Below are 25,808 nucleotides of genomic sequence, written 5' to 3'. Positions count from 1 at the left end.
TCGACTTTCATATTCAACTCAGTGCTCACCTCTGCAGTCCGTGTGGTGAACAGCAGGAACTATCGAGAGGGCAACACATTATTTTGCTTCACTGACAGTATCCTTGCTCCTGATGAAGATGTTCCACACTGCAGTTGTATTTAAACTTGGTTTCCTGCACCGTCGCAGCCGTGATATTCATCCGACTTATGAAGTCCACTATTTCCTCGATCTTACCTCGGAGTCCTCGCATGGACAAGTCCAGAAGAACGCATTAGATGCACCCACTCCCGACATCTATTGCATCTCACCGAAGCTTGGATTTGGGTAAAGAGCGGATGTGACAAAACGAGCACAAATATATTGGTTCTGGGGCTTCCTCCGTCCCGGCACGGACCAAAAAATCCTGAGCAGGGATATGCTGCTCCCAACACAGAAAACGGTACAAATACTAACGTGTGTACACTGGGGTGGCAGCCGCTGGTCGGACCACGGGTGTTGTTTGGTTCCAGGTAATACTGAAGACCTGCTGCGATTGTTTGAGTTTTATCATGTTTTAATTTTAGCGCAGCCAAGTACCGGGCCACACTAAGAGTAATTTCACTGAAATTTTGACATAAAATTAAAAGAAAATGTAAAATAAAACGGTCTGTTTGTTTCATACGAATATTGCAACAAAGCAAAATTGCAGAACACATGAAACCGTGTACATTAGTTTCTTGAAATAATGCATTTTTCCACAAAAAATGCAAAGTTTCATGTCAAAATTTTATTGAAATTACTCTAGTGTGGCCCGGGACCAACTTAATTTCTATAGATGCATTCTTGATGACCACGGTTTGATATTCAAAGTTCTAAAGACGTTTGTCGTCAAAGTGCAGATAAAATATGTTGAAAAATATGTTAACACGGGCCACAAAATTCCCATAGTCCCGTTCCACAATATACAGGCATGTCACAGAAACGAATTCCGATCGAAAGTGGAATTGATTCCGTATTTAGCTTCTTCAGAAAACGAAAAACGAAGAATTTTTCGGAATGAAACCACTTTTGATTTTGCAAACGGAATTGTATTTTTATTTTGTTTAAATCTGCCACTTTAAAACACTCTAAAAACACTTAGAAATAATTAAAATGTTGTTTTATTAACAAATTTACATTTAATTTCGCATTTAAAATAAATAATTAAGTTTTTTGACTTCACAAAATCGGTCGGAATCTAAAGAAGCTAAGACAAAAACGATCGAAATGAAATTTCGGAATTGCAACTATTCCGATCGGAATCTGTGACATGCCTGATAGTGACACTTCACTTAAAAAAATTGCATGAAATTATGCGTCACTAGAACGAGTTCCATACCCAGCAAAATTTTATGGAAGTGGTTCCATGAGATGCCATGATTTCACTGGATCTTTTGCATTGGTTCAAATGAAGTCGTGAGAGATCCGATCTTTTCATCAGCATTTGAACCCATTCGAAGGAAGTCGTGAAAGATCCGATCGTTTCATCAGCATTTGAACCAATTCAAAGGAAGTCGTGATAGATCCGATCTTTTCCTTAGCATTTGAACCCATTCCAAAGATCCAATAGAGATGAATTTTGTGTTTTTATTTTTACACATGTATATATTCTTTTATTTATGTAAATATGTACGTTTAAAGCAATGTAAGATTTATTATGCTAGGAAGTCCCAATCATTGAGCTAAAAGTAGAGTCGGACTGCACTCTTTGGTATTAGTCGTGTTCCTTTACGTGTCTGAGGTTACCAGTTTTTACCCGCAAAGTGTTTCCTTACTTTTAAAAGCATACAATTTATATGGGAGCAGTTCACCACTTTTACCATTTTTGCAACAATTACCATTTTTAAAAGTAAAGGAACAGGCCAATTATAAAAGTTTCCTTGCCTGCACTAGAGAACCCCGCTCAACAAGTCGATTTGTAGACCCCTACAAAACAACAAACATTTCCAAAACGTTGTAAAATAAAATTCACGAAATAGTAATCTGCAGTTGGAGTCAATGTCGAAATCTGCACTGCACTGATTGGAAGTAAAATCCTTTTGTAAGATGAATCAAAACCTGTTGCGGAGGAAGTAAACTCTGTTGCATGCAGCGGCGGTCTTTAGACTGCAACAGCTGGGACGGCCGGAAGTCAAGTTTCTCACTTAAATTTACAACCTGTCGCTTGCCAAACACATCGTTCCCGAAGTCTGGAAAATAGGCCAGCTACTGAAGCCCCAAAAGTATGCCAGCAAAGGTGAATCTTACAAACCGATTTCGCTGTTGTCGCCCGTAGCAAGGACCCTTGTGGCTATAGTTCTTCCAGCATCAGAAATAACTTTCCAGTTGCCGATCAATAGCGTAGGATCCGTAAGCAGCACAACAACTGCGCTGAAGGCCATCTCCATATTAGCAGAAGACTCACTCAGAGCAAGCCGTGCTCATAATCTAGAAAGAGAAGTCTAACGCTACAAGAGAGAACCTCTAGATCAACAAGCCTTTCAACCAGGTTTAAGTAGCATTCACACGAATGCAGTCGCAGATGCAGTAAACAGTTATCGTGTGAATTCGGTCCTTGGAGAACATCCACCATCTATCGCAGGTGAGAAGCGCCAGCTGTCAGGACAAACCAGAGTAGTTTTGGGTCAATACGCTCGGGATGGTGCAGCCGTCAAAATTCCTATAGAGCAAGTACTGATGACACCGTGGAAAACATCCGCCCAGCATACAGCACAGGCCCCCACGACACACTGCTCCTTTTCAATTGCCCTACCAATCCTGCTAAGAAACTTAAGTTTGCAGCGATAGACCCAGATTCAGATTAAGCAGAAAAATGAGAATACAAACATATTAACTAATGTTACAACAATTAGAACAAACTGCAATTATAGATGTAAACTTTATGATGATAAATAAATTATAGTTATTTCATTAATTCCTTTGAATTAATATAATAAAAAAAAATGAAAATCATTTTTCAATACAGCATATTCCATTTTCCGAACAAGACGTGAAAATTACATGCCAATGGTTTGGTGAAAATGACATGCCAAAGATTAGTGAAAATGCTATTCTTTGGAATTGGTTAAGATGGCATGCCAAAGGATTGGTATAGATGCCATGCCAAAGAATTGTTGAAGATGCCATTCCATCGAGTTAGTAAAGATGGCATGCTTAGGATCTGAAAATGAATTGCATCTTTTGGGGGTCACGCTCTTGTAAAAAGAATGAGTGAAGATGCTGAAAAAATGACATTCCATTTCACTTGCACCCATTCTTGAATAGCATCTTTGGCATCGAAGATTTTGCTGGGTAATAGAGTAATGCTTGGTTTACATTTACGAAATCCACTCGATTTCAACTGTCAGTTCCTTTGCGAATACATCAAATGAAAACTCATCTGAAATCCATTGGATTTCATTTGACTTTTAAGCAATGGAATTGAAATCGTGTGGATTTCGTAAATGTAAACCAAGCATAACATCATGAAATTTGCTGTAGTGGGGAACTCGATCTAAGAACGCCAAATATTTTCAAGGAAATCATGCTAGTGTGGACCGGGACATATGGTGCCAAAGGTGAATTTTCATGAAATTGCGCTAAAGGCCACATTTATTGTCCAATCAATGAGAAATGTTTACCAGTTCATTTCAGTGGCTAAACAAGTAATCCTACAAAAAATTTTGAAAATCGGGTCGGGTTTTAATATTACCTATATATGGGGCCTATGGAAATTTTAAGGCCCCAGTGGCACGTGTTAACATATTTAAATTGTGCTCAAACTTTGGCAATCTTCCGTCTAAAAAAAATCTGACATCGATTTTTTAAAACCTCTCTAATATACATCTGCCAGAATTGTTATTATTAATAATAAATTCATAAAAAACATTTTATTCATATTTTGTAAACATATATATTTCTTTCAAATTATATCGCGTAAAATAATTACGATTCCAAAATGACTGCAACAATTGGAGCAACTATACATCTCACATGGATCGTGTTACATTTCATTCAAGAAAAGCCTATTTTGTGCACAACCACACCAAACCTTGCACAATTCATATTTGCAGTTGGATATTTTGCTATGATTGCGGATATCGTGAAATTTCCCAGACGCTACAATCATATCCCATTTGGTTGGGAAGTGATGGCAAAAATTGTAATAGCGTTATTATTGACAAAATTTGTGTCATCAACGGTTTGGTGTAGCATTGAGGGAATCTTATGGAGAATCTGTAAGTCTGTGCAAATTGCATTTGGATTACCAAAGGAAAACAATTATACCTGGGAACGTTATTTATTGGGAATACTAGCAACAACAATAAGCTCAGTATTTCTTTTGTTTGTTTTGCGTTCACCTGGATATAAGCGGAAATCTCTGCAATTGAAAACTTTAAAACGAGATACTTTGAATACACAAACAAGCATCGATTCTACACGTAGATCTCGAAACACTAGATCTCCTCCATATTATGATGACATGAAATACGAAGATAATCCTCGTAGTACTCGCAGCTCTAGATCGTCGGCTAATTATGATAATGACGAAGTGTCTTTGCCGCCTAGGAAATATGAAAATCGTGGTCGAAGAAGCCGCAGTCGGGGTCAAAATTATCGCATCTAAATGGCAATTTGTATAATACCAGTATATATATATATATTTTTTTTTTTTTTTCTTTAATAAAACCAATAATATCTTGTTTTCTCACGTTTTATTTTACTATTTTCAGTAGATACACATTTCCTTCTATATAAAGATGACATTCATATATATACAAATAATCATTATAGATAGATAGCTACCGTTAAAAGTAATTTAAAAGTAGTTTTTGTTTTGTATTTCTCTCGTTTTTGGTAATACAAAATGTGTTTATTTTTATATCAACATTGTTACATACATTCATCATATATATATCTAAGCAAGTTAACCACACATACATATACAAGCTTTGGGAGACAATTTCATTTCAAATGATCTATACAAAACGAATTGAAGGTCAGCAAACTGCTAAGGAATTCAGTTATATTAAAATTATGGATTTGCAAATATGGAAGGATGTGTGGTATGGAGGGGGATGTGTGCCAGAACTCCTAATTTAGTTAAACAAAAAACTATGATAAATTTACAAATAAATTTTGTATAAATTTCATTTTAGTTTCGTTTGCTATTATTAACCAGCACCAACGTTTGTCATACTTTAAAGGAAATCAATTCCAAGGATTGTTAACGATTTTCTTAAGCAAAATAATGTCGAAAATTAAGAAGATTTGTAGCTCAGAGCTGACAGAGAATTATCTATAAAAAATGGAATTATGTGCCATGGAAAGTTTAGGTTTAGAAATCAATTCAACACAATTGTTCTATGAAAAGACTACACTTAATAAAAAAAAAGCTATAAAAATAAAAAATATATTTATAATTACACTAAAGAAATCTTGGCCACTATATGATAGTCAAATATTGTTGTTGTTGTTTGAAAATATATGGGCGAAAATCGCTCGTTGTTTTCTGTACATTGTGAGCACCGTGATGCTCCTGTGTTAGTATTATGACATAGTATTTTTATGAACCGAATTGTTCTTTATCCTGATCGATGCGACCAAATTCATAGCTGCCACGACCATCAAATTGCAAATAGTAATCGTGATGAACCCACAACGATTTACGATGAGACACTGTGAACAATGTAATACCAGCTTCACGACAATAGCTATACATTTTGCCTTCAACATCAACAGACACAGCACTTGTACACTCATCCAAAATGGCAAACTGTGGACTATGATAGAATAGACGGGCCATTGCAATACGTTGCTTCTCACCACCCGACAACACATCAATCCAATCTTCAATGGCATCGAGACCATTTTCTCTTTGTTCTAAATAGGATAATTGTACAATATCCAGGTACTGCATAATGTCTTCGTCGGTTTTGCCAGCACGACGCATATCTTCACGGGTATGGGGATAGGTTATCTATAAAGAAACAAAGGAAAGAAAAAGGAAATTTATGGTAGAATAGAATAAGAACAATAAATCTATGCCTTAAAAATTATTTTTGTATTAAAAGCACCTGAGAGACTATATCAAAACCACGGAAGGATAGGCATACGTAGAACTTTTTATGACATGATGAATTCGTTTGCGTTTTCTATTAAAAAAATAGAAACAAATTTTTGTTGGTTTGTTTGTAACATGTGGACCCAACAACTTCTGAACGAATTCACTTCAAAATTCCCCGTGGACGTAAAACTTTTAAAATACCTCTGAAATAAAGTCGAATAACTCTACGAATATCATCTGGTTTAGCAGACGCTGTTTCCAAAATTGAAAACAATCGAACTGTTACAACAACAAGGATGAGACATTGTTGATAATGGAAGTTGTGGCAATTTCGATTCCGGCAGACCGAGCAAAATCATGGAATTTTCTTTAGTGTGAGCACGTTTAATACACATCTAAGCATAGCTTAGCCCCCTATGCAAAAACTCTGATATTTGACCATTAACACCAACAGATTTGATGTTGATGTAAATCTCAGATTGTCCACTTTTAAGCTAAACAACAACTGCAGTTTACAGCGTTGTAAAGAAGGATCGCACCAAAAGTGGAGGTGGTGGATTAGCTTTCCTATTGCGCCAGTCTGTTCAATACAGACCTATATCGCTTGAGTCTGGCTCTACTGACCCGTAAATGGAATGTACGGAGGTAGCAGGCAGGTGTGGAACTGCTAAGGTAGAATTGCTTAACGTATACATCCCGCCGATTTATAGCTGTAGTGCATGTTATATGTCTAACCAATTCGAATTATTCCATTTGAAATTCGAATTATTCCACTTGAAATTCGAATTATTCCATTTGTAACTCGAATTATTCGATCTTCCGAATTCCACTCGCGAGTGAAACTCTTCTCGAATTCTAGCAAGTTAAGGGGGGGGGGGAGTAAATTGAGCCCTCCACCCCAAACAAAAACCCCACCACTAAATACCCCCACTTTTCACTCGCGAGTAAATCGGAGCTCTGATTTTAATAGTACGATTTTTTGTAGGTCGGGTTACTAATCTAACGCCCAAGCCAAGATTTTATGGTTCTAACGGGCGTTAAAGCTCACCAGGTAACACCAAGGGGATGCTAGTGTTCACTTGAGATGATCTCCATTTTATGTATACTAGAAGTCATTCTTATTCAGTCGAACTTCTCTATAACGAACTTCCCTGTAACGAATATTTTTCTAAAACGAAGTTGTTTTTAAAGCACAAGTTGAAATTCTCACACAAAATAACCTCTTCTATATACGAATTTTCTCTATAACATAGTAATTTGTCGATCCCCAAGAGAATTTCGACTGTAGTTTGGATTAAGCTCAAATAATATTTGTATAGCATATAACCGGATTATTGCCTAGTTAACTCACATTTTTTACCTATAAGAAATATATCCTTCCGGTTTCATTCATAACCAAATGAAATTTTCCAAGACTTCTTTTTGAACATAGTTTTTGTATATTTACCTGATCACGCAATGAGCCCAGTGTCATGTAAGGTCTTTGTGGGATATAGAAAAGTTTGCCACGATTAGGTTTAACAACTTTGCCGCCCCATGTTGGCCACAATTCACCCAAAATACGGAATAAACTAGATTTACCACAGCCATTAGGTCCGCACACCAATACATTTGTACCAGATCTAAAAGAAATAGAAGATAAAAATATATTTATTATCATAAAAATATATAATGAAACTAAAAACAAAAGCTTAACAAACTATTCAGGATATAGACATACGATAAAGACAAAAAAAAACAAGTAAAAAAGTAAAGCATCAGTATCATTTGGATAAGTGGTACCCCAAGAAGTAGACTGATAGGGCCCACTTTTGAACATAAACTAAGTTTGGACCAAATCGGGTGCTTCGTTTATGAGATATTGCGCCTACCATTTTAGCGAATGTTTTCAAACTTTTATGGGGGAGTACCGGAAGGAGTTGAGCCAATAAGCACCACCTTCGAATTTCATTAAATATTAGAATAAATATTACGATATGCAAAGTGTGGACCTACGCAGTATTCGGTTCGAGAGTTGTCGTGCGAACCAGCCACTACACATGCTGGCCGTATGGGGTTTTTACAACTTTCGGGTCATTTTCTCAAGAAGTATGAACTTGCCACTCAAAAAACTTGTTCTGCACTTTTCCGAAATTTTGTGTGGGAGGTACCCGAAAGAGTGGTCCGATGTGGCCCATCTTCGAACTTAAGCTTGTACAAAATATTACGAAATCGGTTAATCCATTCGAGAGTTATCGTGCAAACCAGCCAGCCAGATAGACAGACGGACATTGCTAAATAGACTCCAAATTGTCTGAAACACATTTCGTCCAAACATACTTGGGGTCTAAAACCATTGCTCTGTTCCAGAACCTGCAAGAAGCTACTATTTTTTACTACGATAACATTTTTTCCTTTATGTTATCGGAAAAAATAAGTAAGGTGGAATCTTTGTAATTATATCTGAATTGGCCATTGAATTAACCATATGGCTTCGTTCACGCACAAATCGATTTTAAAAAAATAATTTTTTTAAAAATGTATGAAATTAAAATTTTTTTTTCAAAAATAATTTTTTTTGCGCGAATGAATAAATATAATCCTACTAATAATTATAATAATGTTTATTCCATTCAAATATTGAAAAAGTTCATGCACAAACCACTTTGAAAAAATTTAAAATTTTTTGTGTTTTGTTAAAAAATATATATCTTTGAATAAAAACGATTACGACTTTTTTACGATTTTCAGAATTGGAGAAAATTTGTGAGAAATAAATGGTATGCCGGTTTAGTTATCTCATGTGGCTTTAAAGTTTATTTTCAATTGTATATCTGCTTACAGTGACTTCAAAAAATTGTCCATAATATTGATAAATTCCAATTTTAAAATCATTTTGTGCGTGAGGTTTTTTTCACCGAATCACCTTATAATTAAGATTTTATGTAATCTTATGACAAAACTCATCACGCTATGATACAGGGATATGAGGTTGTAAAAAAGTCATAACCCTAGTATATACCCTCGTTAGCATAAATGCTAAGGGTATAAACCAAACAAAACAAAGGGTGAAGAATGAGAAAAATTACTATATTTATCTATTCTTTTATGAAACTTTCGTTTTTGAAGCTTGAAATACGACCACTTTAAAAATTATTACTCTGTTTCCAGAACCTGCAAGAAGCTACTACTTTTTACTACGATAACATTTTTTCCTTAATGTTATCGAAAAATAGCAAAAATTAGTAGATTCTTGCTGTACTGAAACAGACCATATATTTGTATCATAAAAATTATCAGATATGTGATGGAAACCAATTCGACTCGATTACTTATAAATCGTGTTTGGTGAATATTTTATTGAAATAGTAATTGGGTTTAAAAAGGAAGGAAACATTCATCTAAACCCAAATATATACAATTTCGATTCTGCAAATCGTATATCCAGTATATCCTCTTAGAAAAATTATGTTATGCATGTAAATAAAATCCTCGTATACTTACTTAACCTCGAATGTTAAGTTCTTCACCAATACATCACCGTTTGGTGTTACCAATGGAACATTTTCAAACTTAATAAGATTATCAACGAATACCATTTCACCTTTGCCTGGACCAAAGTCACTTTCTTGCGCCAAAGCATTGTTGACCATAGTACGTTCATAGGTACCCTTGTTGAGATCATTCAATACCTTAATTAATTCGGTCATACGTGCGGTGAAACCTTAATACAAAAATAATTAGATTTGCAAAAAATTAGCACAAATTTGTATAATTTAATTTGGAATAAGAAATTCTTACCAGCCAAACGAGTCATTTCACGACCAGCCAACACAAGACGACCAATAGCCTCTGCAAGCTTAATTAACATTCTACCGTATGTATAGTAAGCCTAGAAGGTGACAGAAAGAAAGCGAAAATATAAAATTCAAAATATAAATACATATGTATAATTGAATTTCAAAACTACTATAACATCGACGGAATGACTCAAGGCATTGTGGTAACCCAATAGTATGAACTACAAAGGCCAATTAGTTAGACCTTCGATAGTTCTGAAAGTAAAAAAGGAAAAGTAAATGGGTGATACCTATCTACCTACTTGAAGTTTACAGCCTCCCAATGACTTTAAACAGATTTAATATGCACATAAAACAATATCCCTCAACATAAATGTATTTCAGCCACATAAACTTCCTTGCAAGTGGTGTCGTAAGACAAGCCGTTCGGATTCGCCTATAAAAAATAGGTCTCACATCTTTGAGCTAATATGAATCGGGGTACACTCATTGGTATGAAAGAGAGAGGTTCCGAGGTATAAGACAGTACCACTATTTTAATAGGCATATCTGTAGTGCGATACTGTACTAGAAAATTACAATATTAGCGACAATCGTAATTTATTTATTTCCGAATATATTCGGTAAGTTAGCAATAAAAATAAAGCTGTCGCTAAGACGTGTCGATGGCAACAGTGCTGCTAAATTATAGCAGCATTCATTCCCTTCAAAATGGAAAATAAATTGAAATTGAATTGAAAATGCTTACAACAGGGTTACAGAATTTAACTACAGGGTGGTACTAAAAAGTATTCATACACAAGTAGACGCCATTCTAAACTACAATGAATAAGGTCCTCAACCTATCGTTGGCCAACGTAATAGTTTCCGAAGCTCGGAAAATGAGCAGGGTTACTGAAACCTGACAAGGATACCGGCAAAGATCATACAGGCCGATTTGACTTTTGCCACCAGTAGCAAAGATACTTGAGGTGTTACTCCTTCCCAGCATCAGATCGTGTTATCCAGTTGCGGATCATCAACACGGGATCTGGAAATAGCATAGTACCACATCAACCAGAACAGACCGTGCCACAAAACAGTGATGGTGAAGCATGGGGTACCAACTAAATGTGTGGTTACCAGTCATACGTGGAATTAAGAAACAAGAAGTGATATCTCCGGAACTGTTTACCCTTACCTTTATGGGCATGGAAGCCCACACGACGGCATTGAGATAATTACGTACGCAGTACGATTACCGAAAGTTCTACAGACGATGACGAATGTACTTACCTGTAAACGTTTACCACTATTTTCTCCGGACAACATAGGATGATTGGGAGTAAAGAAGGGAATTGATACAGCATAGAAACCAACAATAGAAGCAAAATCTGTAAATAAGAAATACACACACACAACATACATCATCGGTATCCAATTATAGCTTTACAAAAAATATACTTACATTTCCCTACAAGATTATCCACAATACCCATACCGACACGGAATTCCAAAAATTTACGCAAATGTGAACGTAATTTTGAATAACTTGCCAACAATGTCAGCTTTTCCCGTGTATTGCCTTGATAGAAGGCAACTTCTTCGGAATTTGTGATCAAACGACTGTTAACATAACGGAATTCACCCTCAAGTTTTTGTTCCTCAACAGTCAAACGACCAGTGGGTCGACGCAAGTGAGTAAGGAAAACACCAGCTACAACCAAATAAATCATAAGGATTGAGGGTGTCTAAAAATAATAGAAAAATATAGAATACAATGATGAAATTGGGCCTATTTGAAAAAAAGAATAGTGAAATTTACCTTGGCACCCAAAGTTGTGGTCAAACGATAAACATAAATGAAAATATCCAAAATAGGTTTGCTGATATTTGAATACAAGTCTGTGGCACTTTCACAAAACTTGTCAATATCCGTTGTTAACAATTGATCAGCATTCGCTATTCTATTATCTAAATTGGACATTTTGTAGTAGGTGTAACCACTGAAAAGAAATTAAAAGGGTATACGTTTATAATAGTTGTCATTAGGGCCGTAAAACATTTATTGAACTTACTTCAAGTACTGATTATACAAATGATGTGTTAAATTCGTTCTAAACCTTAATTTCAATTCACCTAAACTCCACTTTAAGATGTTGGTTACAACAGAAATCTAAAAAAAAATGTAAATTATAAAAATTATGAAAAGTGATAAGAAATTGTGAATTAATTTCTATCCTTACCATTGGCAATGCAGCTAGGTATTTAATTAAAGCTTTTTGGAAGGCGGGTTTATTCATATGGATAATTGTGCTTTCCACAACAGTGGCATTTTGAATCATCCAAATATCACTGACAGAACGTCCAACGAGTGAAGCAGCCACTACAACTAAAAGCCAACTTTCCACACTCCAGAAGCCGGGAATTAATATGGCTACAAAAAAAAACGAAATAGACACAGCATTAAAATATAGGTTATGGGTTCCAATAAGGAATTTTATAAATGCAGATACATAATGGATTATAAAAATGATACGTGATAAAGAAAGACATTTTTCTTAAACATGAGTGTTAATAATCAAGATGAAACTTTAAAATTATAAATTTGGTGCAGGCACAATCTTTTAAAAGATAAACAAGGGATATTGTTAAAAGATATAGATTCCTCTCTTTGGAAAGCATGACCTAGTGCTACCAGACGTGTTTAAAAGTTGCAGATAGTAGAATGCTCAGTATCTGGGGGGATTTGAGGAGAATCTCGGACGAAAAGACTAAATGCATGTGATCCTCAGATCGACAAAGAAAACTTCTGATGTCCTTAAAATCAAATATCACACTCAACCAAAATAACAATCGAAACATTTTACTTGTAATTCCTAACATTTCATTTGTACTTCGAGAATTCCATTTGTAATTCGAATTATTCCACTTATAATTCGAATTAGTCCATTTGTTATTCGAATTATTCCATTTGAAATTCGAATTATTCCATTTGAAATTCGAATTATTCCTTTCGTAACTCGAATTATTCCATTTGTAATTCGTATTATTCCATTTGTAATTCGATTTATTTCATTTGAAATTCGAATTATTCCATTCGTAATTCGATTTATTGCATTTGTAATTCTAATTATTCCATTTCTAATTCGAATTCTTTTATTTTAAATTCAAAGAAAACGATGTTCGAATTACAAATGGAATAATTCGAATTACAAATGGAAAACTCGAAGTACAAATGGAATAATTCGAATAACAAACGGAATAATTCGAATTACAAATAGAATCTTGAATTACAAATAAAATGTTACGAAATACAAATAAAATTCTCGAATTACAATTAAAATAATTCCAATTGCATCTGAAAAAGGTGTAATAGGCCAACATAAGTGGAAAAGAAGGCTAGATCACCAGAAGCAATGCAACATTGGTAAGGGATTAAGTAAATTGTAGGCAGACAATGGTTAAATTCCTTTCGAATCCGGGAAAGAAGAACGTTCTTTCGTTCAATGGCATGACATTAATTGATACGCGCGTGTTATTTTAACCAGGTTTAAAGAGTACCCCAAGAGTGATATGAGAGCGAAGGAGTGGACCGATATGGATCATCATCGAACTTAAACTTTTGAACCAAATCGGTTCATCCGTTCGAGAGTTATCGTGCGCTCCAGCCAGCCAGACAAACAGAGGGACGGACATTGCTAAATCGATTTCAAATTCTCTGAAACGGATTTCGTCCAAATATACTTGGGGTCTACAACCATTATTTCTATGAGGCGCATATTGCCCGTATGAAAGTTTATATACCCTCGTTAGCATAAATGCTGAGAGTATAAAAACAATATTGATCTGTATCTATATTTTATAATTGCCGACAGGGAACATGTAGGACATCAACAATCTACCCGTAATGGCAACCCTTGTAAACAGTGATTACCATTACAATAAAATAAATAAATATTAAAAACTCATTATTTTGCTTATATTTTTGATTACTTCTGACGTATTTTTCGTATTCAACATCACATCAAGGAAATGGTGTCAAGGTTAGCAGTTGCAATAACAGCATCACTACATTTACTAATGGGAATCTCATTTTTCATTGAGCAACGATCCGATTTCTGTTCAACAGCACCGTCATTAGCAAGTTGGCTTTTTATAATAGGATTTTTTGATTTACTTTTGGATATTGAAATATTCCCTTTAAGATATAGACATCTGCCGTACGTATGCCAGATTGCAGCTGAGATAGTAATCGGTCAATTACTAACCGAAATCAGCTCATTAATAATATGGTGTACCATTGAGATGATAACTTGTAAATTGTGTAAAATTACAATACTTGCCGCCGGATTAAAGCCAAATACTTATTATGTTTGGGAACGATATATATTGGGAATAGCCACCATTGCCATTAGTCTAACATTTCTACTATGTGTTGGTTATGCAACAGATCATATTTATTTGGTACAAAGAAAATATTTGAAATTGTATCGCAACAGCATTGAAACTGCCAAGAAATTGTGGAAAAACGCCTTACAAATTATGAGATCCAAAAAGGAGAATGGAGGCGGAAGCAGCGGCAGAGGAACTGAAATAGGAACAGAACCCCAATTTTGTAATTTATGCCCATCATCTGAGAATGTCCAATCGTCCAGTTACGATGATGACGTTTTATCACGAATGAAATACGAAACTACCAGCCGTAATCGAAGACGTAGCCAAAGCCGTGGCAGAAGAAATCGTCGTTTATAAGTTAAATTGTATGTCCTCTTTTATGTCTGTTTGGAATATCTATTGTAATTCAGATAAAAATTCTTTATAGAAATGGAATTTTAAAACTGGAAAGTCTTATTTTGGATTGTAAAATACTTACGCAAAATTTGTCTCAACTGTTTGAAGAACACTGCATTGACATGGGCTTTTGGTGGTTTCTTGTCCTTCTTCTCTGTGATTGTGTATTGTACCCGCTCATCGTATGCGTTTTTCCTTAAAAATAGAAAAAGGACAAAATTAAATTAAACAATTAGGATAGATTAAATAAAATTTCATGTCAACATAAAAAATAATACAACTTTATACGAAAAGAGAAATTAAAACAAATTATATTTATATGGAAATCTAGAAAAACCATCATATTTATTTCAGTCATAGAATGCAATTTTAAGCCTTAGGACCGATTAATACTGAATTACAAATCGAACTACTCCATATATTTATATAAGATATTTCAAGACAAGAATCTGTTAAAAAACCTCACCTACGAAATAAATAAAATCATGTGAAAAATATTAGATTTCAAGAAACAATTTTCTTGGATAAAACAACATCAGTTCATGAAGAATAACTGTGCTACTTCAACTGATACCATGTTCTGTGATGCTCTTGTCCAATAAGCCAAACTAAGAAAATATTTCCATTCCTTTATATTTGTTGTTTATTTCATTGAATTTGAATACCGCGGGTTTTCTTCTAATTTTCCACTTGTTTACTCCTTCGAAGCCTTGGCCTTCCAGTTCTGACAGTATCGCCGCCATGCGGCCAGTAATTATACGCCTTTTTAGCGGATTCATTCATCATTGCTCATTCTTATGTTATGGCCTAGCCAAAGCAATCGTTGTATCTCGATACGTTTAACTACGCTGATGTCGTTGTATAGCCGATACAGCTCGTGGTTCTTACGACGCCAATATTCACCGTGAACGCAAACGTAAGCAAATATAGTGTGAATAAAGTCATCGGAGTACATGCACCATCTATCGCAGCTGAGGAGCATAAGCTGTCACGACAAACCACTTTAGCAGATTCTCCTTGGACTTTCTTAAAGGCTTCAGTAAATTCTTTAACTGATCAACCCATGATGTCGCTTTCGTCTTGTGACTATTGGTGTATATTGTGCAATTTCTTCTGACATTTGCATCTCTTATAACCTTTTCCAGCAGGATGTTGAAGAGACCACACTAAAATCTGTCTCCTTGTCTGAAACCTCTTTTGGTACTAAACTGTTCAGAAAGGTTTCTTCCTGAGGACCGGGTATCAGTTAGAGTCATCTTACAAAGTCGAATGAACTTTGCGGTAATACCAAATTCAAACATGGCTTGGAATCCCTTTGAACGTAAGGGACTACAGAAAGCTGCTCTATAATCGACAAAAAAGATGGTAAGTGTTGATCTGCATCTCTTGGATCATTGCCAGTATTTGCCGCAGGGTAAATATCTTAAATATGTGGTCAATGGTGGATTTGTAATGTCTATAACCGCATTGATATGGCCCAACTATTTCGTTGACCATAGGCTTTAGTCGTTCACACAATATCCCTGACACTATCTTATACGAAATAGGTAGCAGACTTCTGGCTCACATAGATCTCAATTTTTCCCACTCCAGCTTTTAAATTTCTCTCGTTTTCCCTTTTCTTTCTCGAGCCCTACACGTTGTTAATGACTGTAGAGTAGCCCTACTGTATGCCGCATTTTTTCTTCGGTAGCAGAACAACACTCCTGGTCATACCATGAATTCCTTGGTGGAGGTCTCGGGTATCCAAGTAAGGATTTTGCGACTGTTTGCATGGACATCACAATAACTTGCCACTGTGCTGATATGTAATCTGAACGAGAAGTGATTTTAATCATTTCAGTGGGTCATCATATAACTTTTGGACTAATATGCCAGGAAGCATGGACTTGTCCACGGATAACATAATATTTCTATAAACAGGCCCAGGTATTACCCATCTTCGAACTTAGGAGGGAAATTTTGGAACAAAGCAAATTGATCCGTTCGAGAGGACAACAATGTCTTTTTGTCAGCACTCCAAGTGCTGCCGGTCAGCGACTTGAAGACCTTGTTCCTTCTTCTGATCTTATCAAAAATAGCTATGGCTTGCCCGGGCGACTTTAACATGGTATCGTTATACCCAATATTTTGGAGTAGTTAGTGGTGGGATTTAGGACATCGGTCGATATGAGAGCCTCATTTCAGCCGTCCAAAAGGTGAAAATGTGGCTGTGGATTTAGCGGCCGATATTTTCATATTCCCCTGATGGAAGAATCCATGTTGATGTTGGACTACTGGAAAACAGCTACTCAAACAGAAAAATAGAGCCTCTAAAATCTTTGCCACTGGCGACAGGAGGGAAATCGAGCTGTACAATTAACCTCTACTGGCATACTTGCCAATACTCAACTCCGGGTTCATCCCGTTGTTTAAGCATTAACATTGATTAACGCTTTGCATGATTTCGCATTTCAGATGACTATATGTAACATCTTCTCTTCTTTATTTGCCGATCCGTATTCGGATTTTGGCGATCATACAATTACAAATTGAATATTTTAGATGTATATTTAATATCTATTGTGTAAATTTATTCTGCAATGGTGAGTTCTCTATTCCTCGCAGCATTTATAAGGTTGTTCTCATCTGGCGTATTTGTCCAATCTAGAATATTTTTTATCCATGACATTTCTCTTCTTCCTCTTGGCCTTTTTCCCTCAATTTGGCATTTTATTATGTTCTGGATGACTGAGTATTTTTCGTTTCTCATTATGTGTCCGAAATAAGATGTTTTCCTGTTTTTTATGGTGGCAAGCAGCTGTCGTTCTGTGTGCATTCTTCGTAGCACTTCTTCATTTGGTACACGCTCTGTCCATGGAATTTTTAGAGTTCTGCGATAAATCCATATTTCAAACGCGTTCAATTTATTTTCGTCCGTTGATTTTAATGTCCATGTTTCGGCAGCATAAAGTAAAGTGGACCATATGTAGCATTTAATAAGTCGCATCTTCGTTGCAATGTTGATGTCATGACTTGTTAATGTTTTATAATATTTGAAAAAAGTTTGTCTAGCTACTTCAATTCGGCACATTATTTCCTTTGACGCATCCCATTGGTCATTTATGAGGACCCCGAGGTATTTAAAGTTCCTTACCCGTTCTATTTCATCATTTTTTATTATGAGCGATGTGCTGTTTTGGTTATTTCTCCTACTTATTACCATATATTTCGTCTTCTTAATATTTATTTTTAGACCGTAAAATTCGCTTTTTTCATTGAGTAAGGTAACTAGTCTCTGTAGGCCATGTAGGCTACGGGCAATTAATGTTGTGTCGTCAGCGTATCGTATATTATTTATTACTTCAGAGTAGTTTAGCCTTACACCAATTTGTTCGTTTTCTACTGCTTCTTGAAATATTTTATTGGAATATATGTTGAATAATAATGGTGAAAGGATGCATCCTTGTCTAACGCCTTTGGATATTAATACAGTGTCACTAGGTTAGGTTAGGTTAGAGGATGTGCAGCCACTAAATGTGACTGCGCCACTCGGAGACCTTATGGTCCATTGTGATCATCCTTTAGAAAAGGTGGAGAGAGATAAAAATAGATAAGAGAGATAGAATAGAATTAATAGGATGGATAGATAAATAGGAATAAGAAGTATTAAAAGAGCTAGGAAACAGATAAGAAGACGAGGTAGGCAGAATAATCGAAAAGACAAAGACGTTACGCGTTTAGGTTGCGCTGTCCCAGCCACTTTAGATTCTTAACGATGTTGCAGATTACAGTAGGTTCCACAGTTGAGTAGAAGGTTAGAGACGGCGGAAAACGAACACCCACTAGTCTGTGTCGTCTACGAGCCAGAGCTGGACAACGACACAGGAGGTGTTCGATCGACTCCGACTCCTCCTCATCCTCACAGAGTCTGCAGTAGTCATTAACATCCCTATCCCATTTAATGGTAAAGGCCCTGACATAGCAGTGTCCAGTGATGACTCCCGTCGTTACCTTCACTTCCGCTTTGCTCAGGTTCAACAACGAATTCGTTCTTTTGGCTGACAGAGACGGCCATATGGATCTTGCCACAATGCACCTAGGTTCATTGCGCCACAATTCACTGGCTCTTTCGTCAGAGAACGCTTCGACTTTTTGGAAAAAGTGACAGATGGGTGGTTTGATAGAGTCAGTGATAGCTAGATCAGCGGACTGTGATCCTCGTCTAGCTAATTCATCTGCTTTTTCATTACCCTGGTAGTCACGATGTCCAGGTACCCAACATAGCCGAAAGCCGTTAGTTAGCGCATCCAGAGCTGCTCTACACTTGAGGACGACGTCGGATTTGATGTTACAGGATTTGATGGCTTTAAGAGCCGCTTGACTATCCACATAGATAGTCACCGGTTCAAAGATTTCTGCATCCAGATCTTTAATCAATTCCGCCGCCTTCCAAATCGCGAAGATTTCAGCCTGGAACACACTACAGTTGCTGTCTAGCCTGTATGTGCGTTCAAGTGATAGACTTTCACAGTAGACACCGGCACCGGTACCTTCCTCCATCTTGGAGCCGTCTGTATATATAGCCAGACCGCCCAGAGGGGGGTTACTGCGGTTCCAGTCGTCTCTACTAGGTATAATGACTACTATATCGTCAAATCTTAAGACTGGTGATATATAGTCACTTATTTTGCCACAATGGTTCACAAAAATACCTGATTCATTCAGGATACACCCATGCCCATAGGTACGACCACGCCAAAGACCCTGTTCATGAAGCCGCAGGGCACTCCTGGTTGCCTGACACTTAATGCTGATACTCAATGGTCTTAAGTTCAGCATTGCGTTCAGTGCAGCCTGTGGCGTGCTCCTGGTAGCTCCAGTAATAAGAGTTGCGGCGGCCCTTTGTACCTTATCGAGCTTAGTGGATGTTGACTTTTGAAACAATGAGTGCCACCAAACGAGAGAACCATAGGATAGGATGGGTCTAACCACTGTATTATACAGCCAGTGTATAATCGAAGGAGTTAGTCCCCAGCTTTTCCCAATGGAGTTCTTACATGAATAAAGTGCAATCATTCCCTTCTTCGCCCGCTCCTCAGCATTCCTATCCCATCGCAATTGACAGTCAAGGATTGTGCCAAGGTACTTTGCTTCGGGGGAGAGTTGGAGCTGCACCCCATCCAGTGTTGGTGGAACAAAGGCGCCGAGCTTACGCTTCCTTGTGAACATTACCAGTTCCGTCTTCGTTGGGTTAACCCCAAGGCCATTAGCCTTGGCCCAGCGTGATAGAGTTGATAGTGCTCCTTGCATAAGCTCCGAAATGGTTGACGGAAATTTACCGGAAATCAGCAGTACCACGTCATCGGCATAAGCAACAACTTTGATACCTTGATTGTCCAGCTCCATCAAAATATTGTTTATAACAAGGAGCCACAGTAATGGCGAGAGCACACCTCCTTGAGGGGTGCCTCTAGTCACTGTTTTCCTTATTTTTATCTCCCCAATGCTAGAATTTATAATCCTGCTTTGAAGCATATTATTAATCCAGCACGTTAGGGGTTCAGGTGCATTAACTTTCTTCAGTGAGAGATTAATGGACTCAAGTTTTACATTGTTAAAAGCTCCTTCTATGTCTAGAAAGGCAGCCAAGGTAAAGTTTGAGTCTTCCATGTTTTTCTCAATGAAGCCGACCACCTCATGCAAGGCAGACTCAACAGATTTACCTTTAACGTAGGCGTGCTGTGAGTTGCTTATAGAGACGGTGTCTACCTGACTCCTTATCTCCAGGTCGATCAGTCTTTCGAGTGTCTTAAGGAGAAAGGATGATAAACTTATGGGTCTGTAGTCTTTAGGTGCAGAGTGACTAGGTTTTCCCGCTTTGGGAATGTAAGTTACCTTTACCTCCTTCCACAGCCCCGGTATAAAAGAGAAAGTCAAGCACGCCCTAAAAAATCTCCTCCAGGATTTGGTATAAGGTCGGTGATGCAAATTGTAGCATCGCCGGCGTTATGCCATCCGGCCCAGGAGACTTATAAGGCTTAAAAGTGCTGACCGCCCACTTAATTCTACTTCTGTTGACCACCCTGTCAATGAGTACCAAATCCAAAGGCTCCTGAACTCGGAAGTCGTCACGCTCGTTGTTGACAGTATCCTCATCCTTGCAGCCTGGGAAGTGGGTCTCCGCAAGGAGATCAAGAGTCTCAGTGGCGGAGTCTGTCCACGCACCATCTTGTTTCTTGATACTTCCAATGGATTTGGGGTCCTTGGAGAGTAGTCGTCGAAACCTAGCTGCGTCGTTAACTCCTTCTACCGACTCACAGAAGTTAACCCAAGATGTTTTCTTTGCCCGCTTGATTTCACTCTTATATTTATTGAAACTCACTTTATAGGAGTCCCAATCAATATCGAGTTTAGTCTCATGCGCCCTGTTATACAGTCGTCTAGTGTTTTTCCTAAGTTCGCCAAGCTCCTTGCTCCACCACACCGGTTGAGATTTCCTCCCAGGATATGTTAGTGGACAGGACTCCTTATGGCAACGAAGAAGAACATCAGTGAGATTTTTAACGGTTCCATTGAGGTCATCAACTGTTTCCGTACTAATATTAGGAGTTAGTTGCGAGTTCGTTAGTTCCGTATATTTGTCCCAGTTTGTCCTTCGTGGGTTCCTATAAGGAATTTGGCGACCTCTGTCCAGAGAGACATCAAAGAATATCTGCATATGGTCCGAAAAGGAACATTCTTTAGATACCCTCCAATTCCTCAGGACAGAGTCATCTAAATTAGAAAGGGTTAGGTCAATGACCTCTTCCATCACTAAGTTCTCCATCGACTTGAATATTTGCAGTTTGCTGCCAATAAAGGTTTTTTATGCATCTTATTTCCTTTTCTGCTATACCGGTATCAATCAAAATTTCCATCAATTTTTCATGCCTGACCGTGTCGAAGGCTTTTTCGTAGTCGACGAAACATAAGAAAATATCTTTTTGGACATCTCTGCATTTTTGGATAAGGACTTGAATACTTAACAGTGCTTCTCGCGTTCCCATGCCTTCTTTAAAGCCGAATTGTGTCTTCCCCATATATGCCTCACACTTGGGGTATATTCTTCTGTGTAGTATTTTAATGAATATTTTTAGGACATGGCACATTAGACTAATGAGTCTGTAATCACCGCATGTTCGGGCATTTGCTTTTTTTGGTATAGCTATAAACGTGGACTTTAGCCAGTCATTTGGGTATTGTCCTGTGTCATAAATATGATTGCAGAGTTTCAACAGTAGCTGAATGTTGTTATCTTCGATTAATTTCAGAATTTCAGCGGGTACTTCATCAGGGCCGGCGGCTTTTTTATCTTTCATTGATTGGATTGCCGATTTAATTTCGTCTTCGGTGATCGGGTTTCCTGTCATGTCCGATTCGGTGATACTGTTATTTTCTGGTCTTTCGTCATCAGTAAATGTCGTTTTAATATATTTGTACCAAACACACTTTCTTTCTTCTTTCTCGAAAATAGCTTTTTTGTTTTCATCTATGAGTAGAGCGGGATGAGTTTTCCGGTATATTCCGGATGCTTCTTTTAATTTTTTGTGTAAGTTGAAGTCGTCATGTAATCTCTGTAACTTTTCAATTTCTTCGCATTGTTTGTTTAACTGGGCGTTCTTTGCAGCTCTTGTGGCGTTTTTAATTTCTTGGTTTATTTCCCAATAAGTTTCGTAGTTGCTGTTTTTGTATATTTTTCGTTTTTCGCGGAGTTCTAGAATCTCTTCTGTGATCCAGGATTCTTCCTTTTGGTTTGCTTTTGTTCCTAGGATATTTGTGGTTGTTTTAAAAATTGTTTTCATTTTGTCCCACAAATCTTCAGTGTATTCTCTGTTGACACTGTTAAGTTCGGTGTTCATATATTCTTTTACCCTTTGTTTTATTGATGGATCCTTCAGTTTTTCTACATCAGGTTTGCTTTTTTGGTTCTTTTTTCTCGGCATTCCCAACTTTATGCGAATTTTACATAATAGGAGGTTATGGTCGGAGGGGACGTCAGCTCCGGGATATGTGGAGCATTTCAAAACACAAGAACAGTATCGTCGATTTATTATTATATAGTCGATTTGATTTCTAACAGGATTTTCTCTACTGTCTTGTGGCGATCTCCATGTATACAGTCGTCTTTGGTGATGGCAGAATAGAGTATTGGCTATTTTCATTTTGTGCTCTTGGCAAAATTGTATAAGCCTGTCCCCTCTTTCATTTCTGGTGCCTAGTCCGAATTTTCCCGTAACACCGGTTGTTCCTATTTGTCCCACTTTGGCGTTGAAATCTCCTTGGATAATCGTGATCTCATGTGGCTTTGTCATTTTCATAAGTTGTTCAACATCGTTGTAAAATGTTTCTATTTCATCGTTATTTGCATCACACGTAGGTGCATAGACCTGGATAATATTTATATTAAGTGGTTTGGCACATATTTTTATCATCATCACTCTTTCCGATAATGGGATGTATCCATTTACACAATCGGCTATTTTATTCTCTACAATGATTGCAACACCTCTCCTGTGAACACCCTCGTTGTTTCCCGAATGATATACTTTCGTATTCTGTGATCTAAATTCGCCACTTTCGGTCCACCATGTTTCACTGATTCCTAGTATATCTATCTTCATTCTTTTCATTTCGTGTATGGTATTGTTTAGTTTTCCTGGTTCGTAAAGACTTCTTACATTCCAAGTTCCGATATTTATGTTTGTTTTATTTTTACCTCCGGGGATTCTTAGCACCCTCGATTGGCCGGAGACTGAGGGCCGTGTGTTATTTCTTATATCCATTGCATTTGTATGATTTTCTAGGGATGTTACTTTAGTGGTTTCCCGTTGCCTTCTAAAGGGTTTGTAGTTTTCCTTCTTCAATTCAGCCGCTCCTCCTGGAATTCAGACGCTGTTTGCTGCCGCCAACTGTTGATCAGACGCTGCCTTTGTTTTCCTTTTTTTTTGGTTCGCCCCGCATATTTTATTTTTGCGGTACCCGCCATATCTGATGAGCGTTCCCCTATCCACCACCTGGGGAGGCGTCCGATGGGAGAAAAAAAATGAACAAAAAATAACTCCACACATCACCCATCGTAAATTGTGGTGGTACCACCTCGGCTTGGAGGGCTCTTCTTATACCGCGTAGCACCCACTCATCTCATCTTCGCCCTATCACTCTCGAATGCTCTTTAAACTGCCGGTTAAAATAACACGCGCACCTTTTCGGATCAGTTACTATCATGCTATTAAAAGTAACAGCCCTTCCATCATCCTTCTTTCACGGATTCGAGAGTAATTTAACCGTTGCCCACAATTTACTTAATCCTGTACCAATGTTGCATTGCTTCAGGTGATCTAGCCACTTTGTCCGCCTATTTTCGCCTACTAGCCCTATTGACTTCAAGAGTATGTTATCTAACTCTTTGATCTTTAGGGTTCGTACGACGAAGCTCATCACGCTCTTTTACTAGTCCCGTCGCCTTTGCTGAGAAATTTGGTATGACCAGCAGGTATGTAGAAGCTGCAGCAGTGATGATGTCCCTGAAAATTCTCTCAGCTACCCGAGGATCTGAGGGAATGGGCAGCTCACTGAAGCGGTGATTCGTTAATCCTCTGAACCTTTGCCAATTAATTATCGTTTCCATGCTTTAAAAAAGTACAATGTTACCGTTTTCGATTTTTTGTAAGAATTCATCAGTGTTCAAGTGTAAAAACTAGATACCTATTAATTCATCGCTGTATAAAATGCAACACCCTAATAAAACCTGGTAAATTATATTCATTTGCCGTGTATAATTCTCAAAATTATGACGCAATATCAACTACAAATTGTAATAGGTTTCAATTCTTTTTGTTATATTCAGGAGAGTAAATTTTTGTATGTATAAGCTCAGTAAACAAACAAAAAATATTTACTTTAACACGCCATACGCGAGGGTGGTGTATTGTTTACATAGAGAATCTTCCTCTCGTACATGTGTGTCATTATCAGCGGCCAATGTTGCCGCTGTCGGTTTTTTCGCCCAAAGTGGCTAAAAAAATAATGGCCCGATTAAAACCACGTATAGCTATAATCCCAGGATTAATGCTCAGAAAAAAATTGATGTTTCCCTGTGATTACGTGTGCAAGTGACAGTTTAAAGAAACCAATACACTCACATTTGTTAATTTGCAAACCGAAGTACGAGGGCGGTTCGGAAACTTCTTAGCCTCTCAATGAAAGAGAATAGTAAGTTTTTCAAAAATATTTTTATTATTCAATATAATCTCCTGAAACTTCAATAGACTTAGTCCAACGCTTTTCTAGCAATTCTATCCCTTGAATAAAATATTTTTCCTCAAGGTCTTCAAAATAGTGGTTTACAACTGTAATTGCATCTTCATTTGAGGTAAAACGCTTGCCAGCAAGGATTTTTTTTAGATTTGGGAACAAGTAAGTCACTGGGAGCTAAATCAGGAGAATAAGGTGGGTGGTCAAGCAACTCGTACTTTAATTCATTGCTGGTGCGTTGTCTTGATGAAAAATTAGTTTTTTGTGTTGTAAGCCAGGACGTTTTTCTCGAATTTGTACATTTAATTGATCCAAAAGGTTGCAATAGTACTCTGAATTTATTGTTTTACCCTTTTGCAGATAGTCAATCAATAAAATACATTTGAAGTCCCAAAAAACCGTTGCCATAACCTTACCAGCCGATTGAATTGTTTTTGCCTTCTTTGGGGCACTTCCTCCAGCTTCAGTCCATTGTTTGGATTGTTCTTTTGTCTCTGGAGCATACTGGTGGATCCATGTCTCATCAACAGTTATGAAACGACGGTTAAAATCCATTTTATTTCGCTTAAAACGATCCAAACAAGCTTGAGAAATGTTCATTCTTATGCGGCACCCATCTTGCAGAAAGCTTTTTCATCTGTAGTTCTTCATGCAAAATTAAATGGACTCGATCATTTGAGATATTAGCAATTTCACGCACTTTTATTCGTCGATCATTTAATACCATATCATGCACTTTGGCTACAATTTCTGTTGTTGTTGCTGTTTTTGTACGTCCACTACGTGGTTCATCTTCAGTGCTTGTACGACCACGTTTAAATTCAGCAACCCAATTTTTTACTGTTGCATATGAAGGAGCACTTTCACCTAACACATTCACCATATCATTATGAATTTCTTGTCCCGATAAACCCTTTTTATGTAAATATTTAATG

General features: G+C 37.3%; 1 protein-coding gene across 3 annotated transcripts in view; it reads right to left on the bottom strand.

Annotated features, from left to right (window-relative positions):
- Positions 1-4,679: 4,679 nt before the first annotated feature.
- Positions 4,680-25,808, bottom strand: part of Abcd3 (ATP binding cassette subfamily D member Pmp70) — a 64,182-nt gene continuing 43,053 nt past the window's right edge. For all 3 annotated transcript variants that reach the window (XM_073973839.1, XM_073973841.1, XM_073973842.1), the window contains exons 3-12: positions 14,681-14,793; positions 12,051-12,241; positions 11,883-11,980; positions 11,630-11,810; positions 11,273-11,555; positions 11,101-11,198; positions 9,827-9,917; positions 9,530-9,749; positions 7,494-7,668; positions 4,680-5,959 (exon numbers count right to left, since the gene is read on the bottom strand). In XM_073973839.1, coding sequence (XP_073829940.1) covers positions 5,546-5,959; positions 7,494-7,668; positions 9,530-9,749; positions 9,827-9,917; positions 11,101-11,198; positions 11,273-11,555; positions 11,630-11,810; positions 11,883-11,980; positions 12,051-12,241; positions 14,681-14,793 — 1,864 coding nt within the window. In that variant the 3' untranslated portion in view covers positions 4,680-5,545. The remainder of the gene's footprint in view (positions 5,960-7,493; positions 7,669-9,529; positions 9,750-9,826; positions 9,918-11,100; positions 11,199-11,272; positions 11,556-11,629; positions 11,811-11,882; positions 11,981-12,050; positions 12,242-14,680; positions 14,794-25,808) is intronic.

Source organism: Musca autumnalis, unplaced genomic scaffold (assembly GCF_047663935.1).
Source record: "Musca autumnalis isolate F117 unplaced genomic scaffold, ASM4766393v1 scaffold_3, whole genome shotgun sequence".
Classification (NCBI taxonomy): domain Eukaryota; kingdom Metazoa; phylum Arthropoda; class Insecta; order Diptera; family Muscidae; genus Musca; species Musca autumnalis.
This window is presented reverse-complemented; position numbering and strand designations above follow the sequence as displayed.